The sequence below is a fragment of the Raphanus sativus genome, unplaced genomic scaffold, assembly GCF_000801105.2.
Source record: "Raphanus sativus cultivar WK10039 unplaced genomic scaffold, ASM80110v3 Scaffold0025, whole genome shotgun sequence".
Lineage (NCBI taxonomy): Eukaryota > Viridiplantae > Streptophyta > Magnoliopsida > Brassicales > Brassicaceae > Raphanus > Raphanus sativus.
The window spans coordinates 74,380-87,824 of record NW_026615349.1 but is presented as its reverse complement, the minus strand read 5'-3'; the positions used below and the strand labels follow the sequence as shown (position 1 = coordinate 87,824).

The window sequence follows — 13,445 nt, the reverse complement described above, 5'->3', positions numbered from 1 at the left end:
TCAAACATCACTAGCAGTTTCACCTCCTAAACCTGAAATGTTTTTCAAAAAATACAATTAGAGAAATGAAAAATACAACACAAAAAACGTTAAATAGAAAGATGTAACATGATTACAAACCTATCACCACTATGAATTACATTCCCTTGGAAGATGGGCGGTAATCTTGGTATTTCCACGTTGAGCCTTCTCCAACATCTGGGCTTAGCATCTTTTTTTATCCACTCAATTCTAACGATGAGCTCTTCCAAGTCATAAACTGCAGCTTCAACTGAATCTGACTCATCAATATTCTGTCGAATTTCTCCAATGCCTTCCACTTGCTGCTGCATGTCTCCCTCTGTCTTCTGCTGCGTGCTTCTCTCTCGGTCCTGTTCTGTTGCGTGTGCCTCTCTGTCGTCTGCTTCTTGGCTCTCTCTGTCTTCTTCTTGGCTCTCTCTCTGTCTTCTGCCTCTTGGCTTTCTCTGTTTGCTCTTTTCCAGTTTGGCAAACATCTTGGGGTACATGATCTACTGTAAATAAGTGTGAAAAAAACCAAATGAATTTCAAAACCAAGCAAACATAGGAGAATAAAATCATTGTCCATGTAAGTAGCAAATCTAACCTCCTTTCTCACGTTTCACGAGTTTAACACTTTGACTTTTCCGTCCATCCTACAACAACACCACGTGACCAAACAAAATGAGCAAACTATGACAAATGAAGAAAAAAAAACTAAAAGGACAAATACAAATCAAGTATGAGACAAACTAACCTTAGAAGGCACTGTCCAGCCATCTTCAAGTGACCAATCCAAAGTTGGACGCACGTCCTTATGCAAAGCTGCATAAGTTTCTCCTTCACCGAGTGGTGGTGGAAACAACTCAATCTGCAAAACAGATAACTGACTTAGAAAAAAAAAAAGAATTGTTGAAATCAATTAATCAGATTTAACTAAGTGTACACAGAGTACAAGAAGAAGAACGTTGGACTGGATAACAAACAACTTCACTACATCAATATATACCTGTAATGGTTCTTTCATTTTCGCTGCCAAAACTATTGCACACCAGAAACAGTCATCTTTCCACCAATCAACCAAGTCTCCAACTTTCCAAGAGCCATGAACGACAACAAGAGGTGCTTGGTCAGCCTCGATTTTACGGACTTTGCGCTCCTGATAATGTGGTGGATACGATGGTCGAACCATCAACCACTCTTTCTCCTCATTTTCGAAACAATTGATAGACTTGTGTGTGATGTATCTCTGAACCATATGAGATTTTCAGAAGTTAATTCACGCAGATACATTACAAAATATTGTGAAAATAATATGGACATAGTTAAACAAAAATAAATGTGCAAGAGAATGCTAAAACTCACCTTCATCATCATAATCAAGATACTTCAAGCTGTAGAACAATTTCTCCTCCTTCGTGTATATGTTTAGTATCTAATATATCATTAAAACAGAGCTGTCAATATATGTTTATATCTGATAATAAGAGAGAAGCTCAAATATTAGAAAGATAAGATCAGTTTTAAATAAAAATGGATGGTGTGTGGACTCTTAATTTGGACTTAATGCATGCTTATCTTCCTAATCTCTGATGAGTCATAATTGGTATGATGCATCAGTACACAATCACTGAGTTTTTAATATTAATTTGACTGATAACCTACAAAACTAGTGAATGTATAAGGTGGACATAAGGCTTTTGCTTCTTTGAAACAGTTTTAGCCTAAGATTCCTCTGATTAGCCAGAGATATATGTGATGCTGAAAGATGGCACATCCTAAGGTTGGGAAAATATAACGAACATGTAGTGAGAGTTGCATGAGTTAAAGAGATGAATTGATGCTACAGAAAGGTGAGAAGAAACTGATTGCATAAAGAGATTATCGATTTATCGTTGCCAAAGACACTTTGGCTAAGTCAAAAGAAATATCAGCATCTAAAGCAACTCCCTGGCGTTGGAGTCCAATACCACAAGAACTCTACTAAGAGACACCAACTCTCAGGTAGCATCTGTAGACACGTCGTAGAAAATCTGTTGTATTCTTCCCATCATTTGGCGACACATCTATTGAATTGCTTGTTCGTACTGATACCTAAAGACACATGTATCCAAAGAACTCCCTTTTGAATGTATGAATGATCTCTCTGTGACTGATGGCGCGTGGGGACTCTGTTTGCAACATGGTTGATGACTACAGCTTTGTCTAGACGGGTAGAATACGATGGTGATATCGTGTGAGTGCTTGTATGATCGAAAAAGATAAGTGCGCTTTGATTATAATGTAGTCAAATCGATTATGTTAAGCTTTTTAATATATATCACAGACCAGGTTGATATCGATCCAGCCTTCCACATGTGTGATGGGTACGACAACGATAACATCCATACTTGGACAAATTTTGAGCAAAATTGATGGACTAACTTGGTACTAAACTTTGCAGCAGCACTAAGAGGGTCCGTTTTTGATGTTTGGAAAGCGAAGATAGTGGATGAATACATCACTGATTAAAAGTTTGTCTGGAAGAGAGCATTGTATCTTTTCAGGCATCTAGAACTGGAAGAGCATGTTTATCTCTATTGAGAAAGCCGTCTCTGTGAAAGTAGAATCTGAGAAGATAGTGGATGAATACATCACTGATTGAGAGTTTTGTCTGGAAGAGAGCAATGTATCTTTTCAGGCATCTAGAACTGGAAGATCATGTTTATCTCTTTTGAGAAAGCCCTCTCTGCGAAAGTAGAATCTGGGAAGCAGTGTCACCCCGTGAGAGCAGTCTCTCAGTGAGAAGTCTCCTAATCTATCTGTATAGAAGCAATCTCTCTCCTAAAGAGCAAGAAAGGAGTCTCCCTAAGAGAGCTAACTCTTTTATGGGGCACAAGAGTAAAAGTTCTCCAAAAAATCATTTGTCATGACTTTCTAGCTAAGTCCATTAACATAGTTGACAACAATTAGGAATAAAAATTGAATATAGCATGAGTTAGTGGGTTTGTCACCTCAAGGATACCTACCATGTTCTAATTATGCAAGGACATCAAACCACCAACACATTTTGTTTATCTGATAACTTCTTTGAGTGTAGCTCTCTGGATCTAGGGTTTTGAGCCACGTTTGAGGATGGCGGAAACAGAGTCCTCACACTTCACTCATCGAGATCTGGGATCTTGTACTGGTTTAGCAAAGGAAACCAGATCTAAGCTTTGGGGATGGCTGTTTCTAGGACGGAGTATCCCCTCTTAACGATTTTCGTTTTTCGCTGCCCTAAAAGGCCATGCCTAGTTCCTCGGACTTGTGAAACGGAGGCGACTCAAGGTGATTTGTGGTGGCTAGGGGTTTCAGTAGTCAGATCTTCAGGCATCTGGCATTTGTGGCGTTCGTGGCCGCGGGACTGCTCTATCGATGGTAGGGTCTTGATGGTTAGTGTCGATGAATCTGTACACCGGCTTAGACAACTGGTTTAAATTAGTTACGATTGTCTCAAATGGTGGCTGTCGGTGTTCCATCACAGTTTTAGCTGAGCTACTTCATGTCTTTTCACCCATGCTAGATCTCTATCTTTCTGCATCTTGCTTTTTTTTTTCTGTTGTTGACTTCCAAACCTAGGGCTAATGTTTCGTCCGGTTAACCGGCTCTCTGTAACACGTCGGATCTCCCTTTTGGGGAAAAAGTTAATATAAATATATATTAATTCATTAGAGTAAAAAACTTCATTGAGAATCTATACCTTGATTTGCATTTACAAAAGGGAACAAGGTGTATGCATTATCAAAAGGTTCCAACAATATGTGCTTTAGAAAGAGACAAAGAAAACAAGTGACCTTAAATTAGTAATATAAAGTCTTTTGAAAGATGTCATGATTCTCATATTTGCTTTAGAAGGAAACTTTTAGAGATTCTACTGTAGTAAAGCACATGTTCCTTCTCAAGGTTCATTCATTCACGACTCAGCCATTCACCTTAAAGATAAAGTAAAGTTTCAAGAAGTGGGTGTGTAGATAATATAAGTGATGTTTCGAAAGCGCAAAGACTTCAAATGTTCTTAGTAGATCCTTTTGAAAGATTACTAAGTTACTTCTTTGAAGAAGTAGAACTCATTTACCTTGCAACGAAACCAAGCTCCACGGTATCCCCCTTCAAAAGATCTTACTTCTATGGTTTCCCCAACTTTGAAAGGTAAGCTTGTTTGAGCCATTTCTGTTTTTGAGGAACTGCACAGTTAAATTTGTTCTACAAATTAAGTTAAGATGGAAAAAGAAGATCCTATGAGGGAAGAGTGAAGGGTAAAGAGACCATATCTTTTTGCTTTTGTTTTGATGAGTCTTATAGAGAGAATAAATTGTATTAACCATTTAACATCTCAACTATTAATTCTTTCAAACATAAAAGATACCCCAATCCAGAAATTTAGGACAAAATTCAAACACATACTATCAGAATAGCAGAAGTTTGCTTCAAACTTTAAAGACAAACATTTTAAAACTTGAATTAACAATGGCAAAATAAAAACTCAGATTGTTGATGGAATTGAGGATTCATTAGCATATGAACAAAGTTTTATAGGATGAATATCCTAGCAAACTAATCACTCCATCTATTATAACATTTGTAGTCACATTATTGTGAGTAACTTTCACAAAGTGTAAAAAATGTGATTCAATCTCAAAGTAAATTAATCACCACTTCAGTCACACTTATTTAAACAATTATTCAAATTATAAATATTATAATCAATAGTAGAAACAAAAAAAAGTGATTCTAAGAAACTTGATATTAAAGTTCACCCAATTTATAAAATTAGTTTATTAGTATAAAACTTTGTTCTGATATAAACTGATTTTTTTAAAGATAATTACCGGAAACAACAATAATAATCAGTTTGTATTAAATCAAAGTTTTATACTAACAATCTATTTTATCATTTGAGCTTGTTTTAAAATTTTGAAAACAAAATAACAAAATTTTAGAAAAATCAGATCTGACAGGGGAAACAAAAGGAGATGAGAACAAACTAAAACAAATAAATAAACATGCAGAAGAAAACTGATCAAATCACTATCAAAATCAACTTGGAAGCTATCTAACTCCACAAAATCGAAAAATGAGAGAAGAAAGAAAAATACCACTGATCCACGATTGATACGGCGGCAGTTGAGGGTAAAGACAATGACACACGACTATTTATATTATTTTAGTGTGGACCCCTAATTTACGGCCCCATTAGTTTACCAAAAAAAAGACGATTGGGCTTTGAATCACAAATTTTCGTTTCAAACTTTAGCCACAACCAAGATTTTGAGTTTTTATGTAAGTGAGAGATGTTTTACACTTTAACGTCTCACTAATCATTCTACACTGAATATTGCGTTTGATTAATAATCCAATGTTAACGAGTGGAAAATATATTTCAGAGTGACAAAATAATTAAAACTGAATTCGCTTCATTTAACTTTATACAAATGTAAAAACATGTGTACAAAGATGAAGTTGGTCAAAGAAGAAGTGACAGAGAAAAAAAAAAGGTCACTAGCCTTCTTAGAGCATCATTAAAGGGGGAGCTTAGAAGAGTGTTTAGGGAGAGAGAAAAACAATAAAAAAAAGAGAAAGAAGAAGAAGAGAAGCAGAGACGCTTGATTAAGCTACGGTGAGCCAGAGTGCTTGTTCTTTTCGCGGGCCCCATTAACATGTGGCGGCCCGTAAGTGGCTTCTTTTTTTTTCTCTTTTTTTTAAGAAAACCAAAAAAAAAAAAAATTAAAAAAATCAAAAAAAATCTTAAGCACTCTCATTTAAGCATTTATGGGTTGAGGATGCTCTTAGGGCGCTTGGAAAAATATTATACAACAACCTATACATCATCATGTCTTTTCTGGTTGTTGTACAAAACTCTACGCCTCTTTCCCATTTCACATCGGTTCTTCGTCAAACTTCACTAGCAGTTTCACGTCCTAAACCTGAAATGTTTTTTAACAAAATACAATTAGAGAAGTGAAAAATACAACACAAGAAAACGTTAAGTAGAAAGATGTAACATGATTACAAACCTATCACCACTATGAATTCACATTCCCTTGGAAGATGGGCGGTAATCTTGGTATTTCCACGTTGAGCCTTCTCCAACATCTGGGCTTAGCATCTTTTTTATCCACTCAATTCTAACGATGAGCTCTTCCAAGTCATAAAACTGCAGCTTCAACTGAATCTGACTCATCAATATTCTGTCGAATTTCTCCAATGCCTTCCACTTGCTGCTGCATTCTCCCTCTGTCTTCTGCTGCGTGCTTCTCTCGGTCGTCTGTTGCGTGTGCCTCTCTGTCGTCTGCTTCTTGGCTCTCTCTGTCTTTCTTCTTTTGGCTCTCTCTGTCTTCTGCCTCTTGGCTTTCTCTGTTTGCTTTTTTCCAGTTTGGCAAACACCTTGGGGTACATGATCTACTGTAAATAAGTGTGAAAAAAAACCAAATGAATTTCAAAACCAAGCAAACATAGGAGAATAAAATCATTGTCCATGTAAGTAGCAAATCTAACCTCCTTTCTCACGTTTCACAAGTTTAACACTTTGACTTTTCCGTCCATCCTACAACCACACCACGTGACCAAACAAAATGAGCAAACTATGACAAATGAAGATACCAAAAAAAAAAAAACAAAAACAAATCACGTATAAGACAAACTAACCACAGAAGGCACTGTCCAGCCATCTTCAAGTGACCAATCCAATGTTGGACGCACGTCCTTATGCAAAGCTGCATAAGTTTCTCCTTCACCGAGTGGTGGTGGAAACAACTCAATCTGCAAAACAGATAATTGACTTAGAAAAAAAAAAAATAGAATTGTTTGAAATCAATTAATCAGATTTAACTAAGTGTACAGAGTACAAGAAGAAGAACGTTGGACTGGATAACAAACAACTTCACTACATCAATATATACCTGTAATGGTTCTTTCACTTTTGCTGCCAAAACCGTTGCACACCAGAAACAGTCATCTTTCCACCAATCAACCAAGTCTCCTACTTTCCAAGAGCCATGAACGACAACAAGAGGTGCTTGGTCAGCCTCGATTTTACGGACTTGGCGCTCCTGATAATGTGGTGGATATGATGGTCGAACCATCAACCACTCTTTCTCCTCATCTTCGAACAATTGATAGACTTGTGTGTGATGTATCTCTGAACCATATGAGATTTTCAGAAGTTAATTCACGCAGATACATTACAAAATATTGTGAAAATAATATGGACATAGTTAAACAAAAATAAATGTGCAAGAGAATGCTAAAACTCACCTTCATCATCATAATCAAGATACTTCAAGCTGTAGAACAATTTCTCCTCCTTCGTGTATATGGTTAGTATCTAATAAATCATTAAAACAGAGCTGTCAATATATGTTTATATCTGATAATAAGAGAGAAATCTCAAATATTAGAAAGATAAGATCAGTTTTAAATAAAAATGGATGGTGTGTGACTCTTAATGTGACTTAATGCATGCTTATCTTCCTAATCTCTGATGAGTCATAATTGGGTATTGATGCATCAGTACACAATCACTGTTTTAATATTAATTTGACTGATAACCTACAAAACTAGTGAATGTATAAGGTGGACATAAGGCTTTTGGCTTCTTTGAAACAGTTGTAGCCTAAGATTTCTCTGATTAGCCAGAGATATATGTGATGCTGAATCATGATCAAAGATGGAACATCGTGAGGTCGGGAAACTAGTTAGAACATGTAGTGAGAGTTGCATGAGTTAAAACAGATGCATTGTTGCTGCAGAAAGGTGAGAAGAAACTGACTGCATAAAGAGATTATTGATTTATTGTTGTCAAAGACACTTTGGTTAAGTCAACAGAGACATCAGCATCTAAAGCAACTCCCTGGCGTTGGAGTCCAATACCACAAGAACTCTACTAATAGACACCAACTCTCAGGTAGAAAATCTGTTGTATTCTTCCCATCATTTGACGACACATCTATTGAGTTGCTTGTTCGTACTGATAAATTTTTTGATACCTAAAGACACATGTATCCAAAGAATTCCCATTTGAATGTATGAATGAGCTCTCTGTGACTGATGGCGCGGGGGACTCTGTTTTGCAACATGGTTGATGGCTACAGCTTTGTCTAGACAGGTAGAACACGATGGTGATATCTTGTGAGTGCTTGTATGATTGAAAGATATTGCGCTTTGGTTATATATGTAGTCAAATCGATTCTGTTAAACTTTAAATACATCACAAACCAGGTTGAATGGATCCAGCCTTCCACTATGTGTGATGGCTACGACAACTCATCCATATATGGATCCACCTTACTATGTGTGAACGCAAATAATCATACTTGGGAAAATTGTGTTTAAGCAAACTGGACTAACTTGGTGTTAACTTGCAGCATCATTAAGAGGGTCAGTTTTGATGTTTGGATAGCGAAGATAGTGGATTAAGTTTGTCTGGAAGAGAGCATTGTATGTTTTCAGGCATCTAGAACTGAAAGAGCATGTTTATCTCTTTTGAGAAAGCACTCTCTGTGAAAGTAGAATCTGGGAAGCAGTGTCACCCCGTGAGAGTAGTTTCTCTGTGAGAAGTCTCCTAATCTCTCTCTATAAGAGCAAATCCTGTCTTAAAGAGCAAGAAAGGGTCTCCCTAAGAGAGCTAACTCTTTTTTGGGCACAAGAGCAAAAGTTCTCCAAAAAGATCATTTTAGTCATGACTTTCTGGCTGAGTCCATTAACATAGTTGACAACAATTAGGAATCAAAATTGAATATAGCATGAGTTAGTGGGTTTGTCACCTCAAGGATACCTACCATGTTCTAATTATGCAAGGACATCAAACCACAAACACATTTTGTTTATCTGATAACTTATTTGAGTGTAGCTCTCTGGATCTAGGGTTTTGAGCCACGTTTGAGGACGCAGAAACACAGTTCTCGCACGTCATTCATCGGAATCTGGGTTCTTGTACTGGTTTAGCGGAGGAATCCGGATCTAAGCATTGGGGATGGCGGTTTCTAAGGCGGAGTATCCCCTCTTAACAATTTTTGTTTTCCGCCGCTATGATTTCTAGAAAGGCCATGCCTAGTTCCTTGGATTTGTGAAACAGAGGCAATTCAAAGTGATTTGTGGTGGCTAGGGGTTTCAGTAGTCAGATCTTCAGGCATCTGACATTTGTGGCGTTCGTGGCCGCGGGACTTCTCTGTCGGTGGTAGGATCTTGATGGTTAGTGTTGATGAACATGTATACCAGCTTAGACAACTGGTTCAGATTAGTTACAATTGTCTCAAATGGTGGCTGCCGGTGTTCCATCAGAGTTTTAGCTGAGCTACTTCATGTCTTTTCACCCATGTAGATCTCTATACCTTTCTGCATCTGGCTTTTGTGTGTTCTGTTGTTGACTTCCTAACCAAGGGCTAATGTTTCGTCGGTTAACCGGCTCTCTGTAACACGCGGGTCTCCCTTTTGGGGGAGAAGTTAATATATATATTAATTCATTAGGGAAGACTATACTTAGATTTTACATTTACAAAAAGGAATAAGGTGTATGCATTATCAACAATATGGGCTTTAGAAAAGAGACGGAGAAAACATGTGACCTTTAAATTAGTAATGTGAAATCTTTTGAAAGATGTCATGATTCTCATATCTGCTTTAGAAAGAAGTTTTTTAGAGATTCTACATGTGGCAAAGCACATGTTCCTTCTCAAAGTTCATCCATTCATGATTCTCAGCCATTCACCTTGAAGATAGAGTTTGAAGTGGATGTGTAGATAATATAAGTGATGTTTTGAAAGCGCAAAGCCTTCAACTGTACTTAGTATATCTTTTTTCAAAGATTACTAAGTTACTTCCTTGAAGTAGAATCTAGTTACATTACTTGCACCGAAACCAAGCTCCACGGTATCCCACTTCAAAAGATCTTACTTCTATGGTTTCTCCAACTTTGAAAGGTAAGCTTGTTGAGCCATTTCTTTTTTTTTTTGAGGAACTGCACAGTTAAATTTGTTCCACAAATTAAGTTTGGATGGAAAAAGAAGATCAAGAGTGACATGGTAAAGAGACCATATCTTTTTGCTTTCGTTTTGATGAGTCTTATAGAGAGAATCAATTGTATTAACCATTAACATCTCAATTATTAATTCTTTCAAACATAGAAGATACATCAATCTAGAAATTTAGACCAAATTCAAACACACATACTACCAGAATAACAGAAGTTTGCTTCAAACTTTAAAGACCAACATTTTAAAACTTAAAACTAACAATGGCAAAATAAAACTCAGATTGTTGATGGAACCGAGGATTCATTTGCATATGAACACAGTTTTTTAGGATGAATATCCTAGCAAACTAATCACTCCATTTATTATAACATATGTAACATTTGTAGTTACATTATTGTGAGTAACTTTCACAAAGTGTATAATGTGATTCAGTCTCAGAGTAAATTAATCACCACTTCAACCACACTTATTTTAACAACCATTCAAATTGTAAATATTATAATCAATAGTGGAACAAGAAAAAATTATTCTAACAAACTTCATATTAAAGTTCACCCAATTTATAAAATCAGTTTATCAGTATAAAACTTTGTTCAGGATACAAAGTGATATTTTCTTGAAAGATAATCACCGGAAACAACAATGTAATCAGTTTGTATTAAATCAAAGTTTTATACTAACAATCTATCTTATCATTTGGATTTACTTTTAAATTTTGAAAACAAAAAAAAAATTCAGAAAACTCCTACATATCCTAGTTAAATCAATCAAATTGGAATCTACCTACCTGAGAAAACTCGGATCTGACAGGAGAAATAAAAGTTTGAGGAGATGAGAACAAACTAACTCTGCACGGCCAAAAATAAATAAACATGCAGAAGAATACCTGATTCACGATGATAGACAGCGATTCAGATCTGGACCAAGAAAAGTTCGGCGGCAGTTTGAGAAAGAAATGGCATGAGACGAGTATATATATATATATTGACCGTTGATTCCTAATTTTACGGGTCCGTTACTGAATTCAGCATATTATGTCATTTACATGGACTTTTAACTATACTATTTGGGCCTTGTACAGAATATAGTCATTGGGCTGTATTATTGTTTTCAAAGGTTCTTTTCGTGTAGTTTCTTTTCGTTCTAGGCCTGGGCATTCGGGTCGTCGGGTCGGGTTCGGACCGGGTCCTTTCGGGTCCGGGTCTTTCGGGTCTAGGAGTTTAGGATCCGATAGGGTAATTTCAAATTTTCGGTTCCGGATCGGTTCGAGTCGTATCGGGTCCGGGTCGGATCGGGTCTTATATATTTGGACCCATTCGGGTAACTAGAATTTATCGGTTCGGTTCTGGATCGGGTTCGGGTCGGGTTCGGTTCGGGTTCAACCTAAAAATACAAAAAAAAAATCTGAAAATATTAATATATCCGAAATATTTGCCATTTTATTTAAAATTGTGTTTTATTATATTAAAATGTGTATATACTAACTATGCGAGATAGAACAATAGTTGTTGTCTCCTAGTGGCTGACCCCTTTGCTATGTAGACAAATAACCCATCTTCGATTCCCATTGATTCATTTTATTTAATTTATATAAATTCGGGTATCCGCCGGGTTCGGGTTCGGGTCGGGTCGGGTCCAAGACCGCGGGTCCTCTACAACAAGACCCGATAGGGTAATTTGATTGGGTCGGTTCCTACCCCGACCGGGTTTTTTTCGGGTCGGTTTCGGGTCGGGTCTTCGGGTCGGGTAAAATGCCCAGGCCTATTTCGTTCTATCAAATTTCGTTTTAAACTTCCGGCAAAAAATCAACTTTGTTATAAAATAAGAGGTGAAAGATAATTTTCTCTGTTTATTATATATATATTTATAAGATGTGAAAGTGACTAAACATAAGGGAGAGAGAGAGATGATGGTTGGAACGAGAGAAGAGAGGAAATGTGATTATTATTGCTTTCTTACATTCTCAAAATAAACAAGGGAAGAGGCTATTTTACTACACAAAAGTCGGTTGCTTTAACAGAAGAAGACAAATATAAAAGATGATGAATGACGTGATTGCTGTAAGAAAGACATGTGTCCAAGATGGATAATCATCATATTTTCATCTTTATCTTCTAACACTCCCCCTTGATATCTATTGTTTTTACGTAGTGCCTCGTTAAAAACCTAGTCATGGAAAAACCCAATGGGATAAAAACCATGACAAGGGAAAAAGAGTACACTGACGTAATCTCCCCCTGAGAGTAATGGACATAGTTTTTTCTTCATAAGTCACGCAAAACGCCGCATCCCGATACCGTCGACGTGTTTCTGGAATGTTGTAGTCGGAAAAGACTTGGTGAACAAATCAGCCGGCTTGTCGCATGACCGTACATATTCTATGTCCACTTCTTTATTTTTCTCGAGCTTCCGAATGTACGAGAAAAATCTTGGAGGGATGTGCTTTGTTCTATCTCTCTTGATATAACCTTCTTTGAGTTGAGTGAAGTAAGTCGAGTTTCTTCAAAAACTTTCGTCGGCTCTTTCTTGTTAACTACTCCACTTGAATCTTGTATCTGGTGACTCATTGACCTTAACCACACACATTCTCGACATGCTTCGTGAAGCGCAATAGTCTCTGCATGGTTGAAGAAGTTGCAACCAGAGTTTGTTTCTGGGACCGTCAAGAGATCGCGGTTCCACCAATTGTAAAAGCATAGCCGGTTTGCGATCAAACCTTATGAGGATCTGATAAATATCCTGCATCTGCAAAACCAACCATACCAAACTCGGGTTTTCTAAAATACATTAACCCTAAATCAACTGTACCTTGTAAATAACGGAATAAATGTTTTATTCCGTTCCAATGCCTGTAAGTAGGAGCAGAGCTATATCTTGCTAAGAGATTAGTTGCAAAAAGCAATATCAGGCCTGGTACAGTTTGCCAAGTATAAGAGTCCACCGATATCACTCATATAAGGTACTTCAGGACCTAATATCTTCTCGCTATCTTCGTAGGGCCTAAAAGGATCACTCTCAACATGAGAGATCTACCAATCATTGGAGTACTCAAAGGAGTCGCTTGGTCCATACGAAAGCGTTTTAATAACCTTTTCGTATAGTTTGATTGATGCACAAATACCTTCTTCGGGAGATGCTCTATCTGGAAGCCCAAGACAAAATTTTGTCTTGCCGAGATCTTTCATTTCGAACTCCTCTTTCATATGAGTTCGAGCATCATCAACCTCCTTTTGAGTTCCAATCATGTTCAGGTCATCTCCCTGGGTTTTTTTCAATGCCCCTGGCATTTCAATCTTCAGGGAGTCTCATATATATACATATATCATTATCCAACGATCTATACAAATAAGCTGTCACAACGTCCATGAGATGCATTTAAGATTTTTTGACGCCGTAAGGCTCATTCAAAAATCTAAAACGTAATTGCATCCATACCGGGGAATACATTTCCACAAA

The 13,445-nt window shown here is 37.1% G+C and overlaps 2 protein-coding genes across 2 annotated transcripts; both read right to left on the bottom strand.

The window, feature by feature from the left end:
* Positions 1-5,156, bottom strand: LOC130500732 (uncharacterized). Its single transcript, XM_056995697.1, has 8 exons — positions 5,115-5,156; positions 4,094-4,202; positions 1,363-1,432; positions 1,007-1,246; positions 755-868; positions 605-653; positions 321-512; positions 1-32 (listed from the first exon to the last, which is right to left on the bottom strand). Exons 3-8 carry the CDS (start codon positions 1,372-1,374, stop codon positions 1-3), a joined length of 639 nt encoding a protein of 212 aa, XP_056851677.1. The 5' UTR covers positions 1,375-1,432; positions 4,094-4,202; positions 5,115-5,156.
* Positions 5,157-5,604: 448 nt separating this feature from the next.
* On the bottom strand, positions 5,605-10,917 carry LOC108844099 (uncharacterized). The gene is made up of 7 exons (XM_056995698.1): positions 10,876-10,917; positions 7,273-7,342; positions 6,918-7,156; positions 6,664-6,777; positions 6,514-6,562; positions 6,033-6,420; positions 5,605-5,942 (listed from the first exon to the last, which is right to left on the bottom strand). The coding sequence occupies exons 3-6, from the start codon at positions 7,098-7,100 to the stop codon at positions 6,050-6,052; spliced, it is 717 nt and encodes a 238-aa protein (XP_056851678.1). The 5' UTR covers positions 7,101-7,156; positions 7,273-7,342; positions 10,876-10,917; the 3' UTR covers positions 5,605-5,942; positions 6,033-6,049.
* Positions 10,918-13,445: the final 2,528 nt, after the last annotated feature.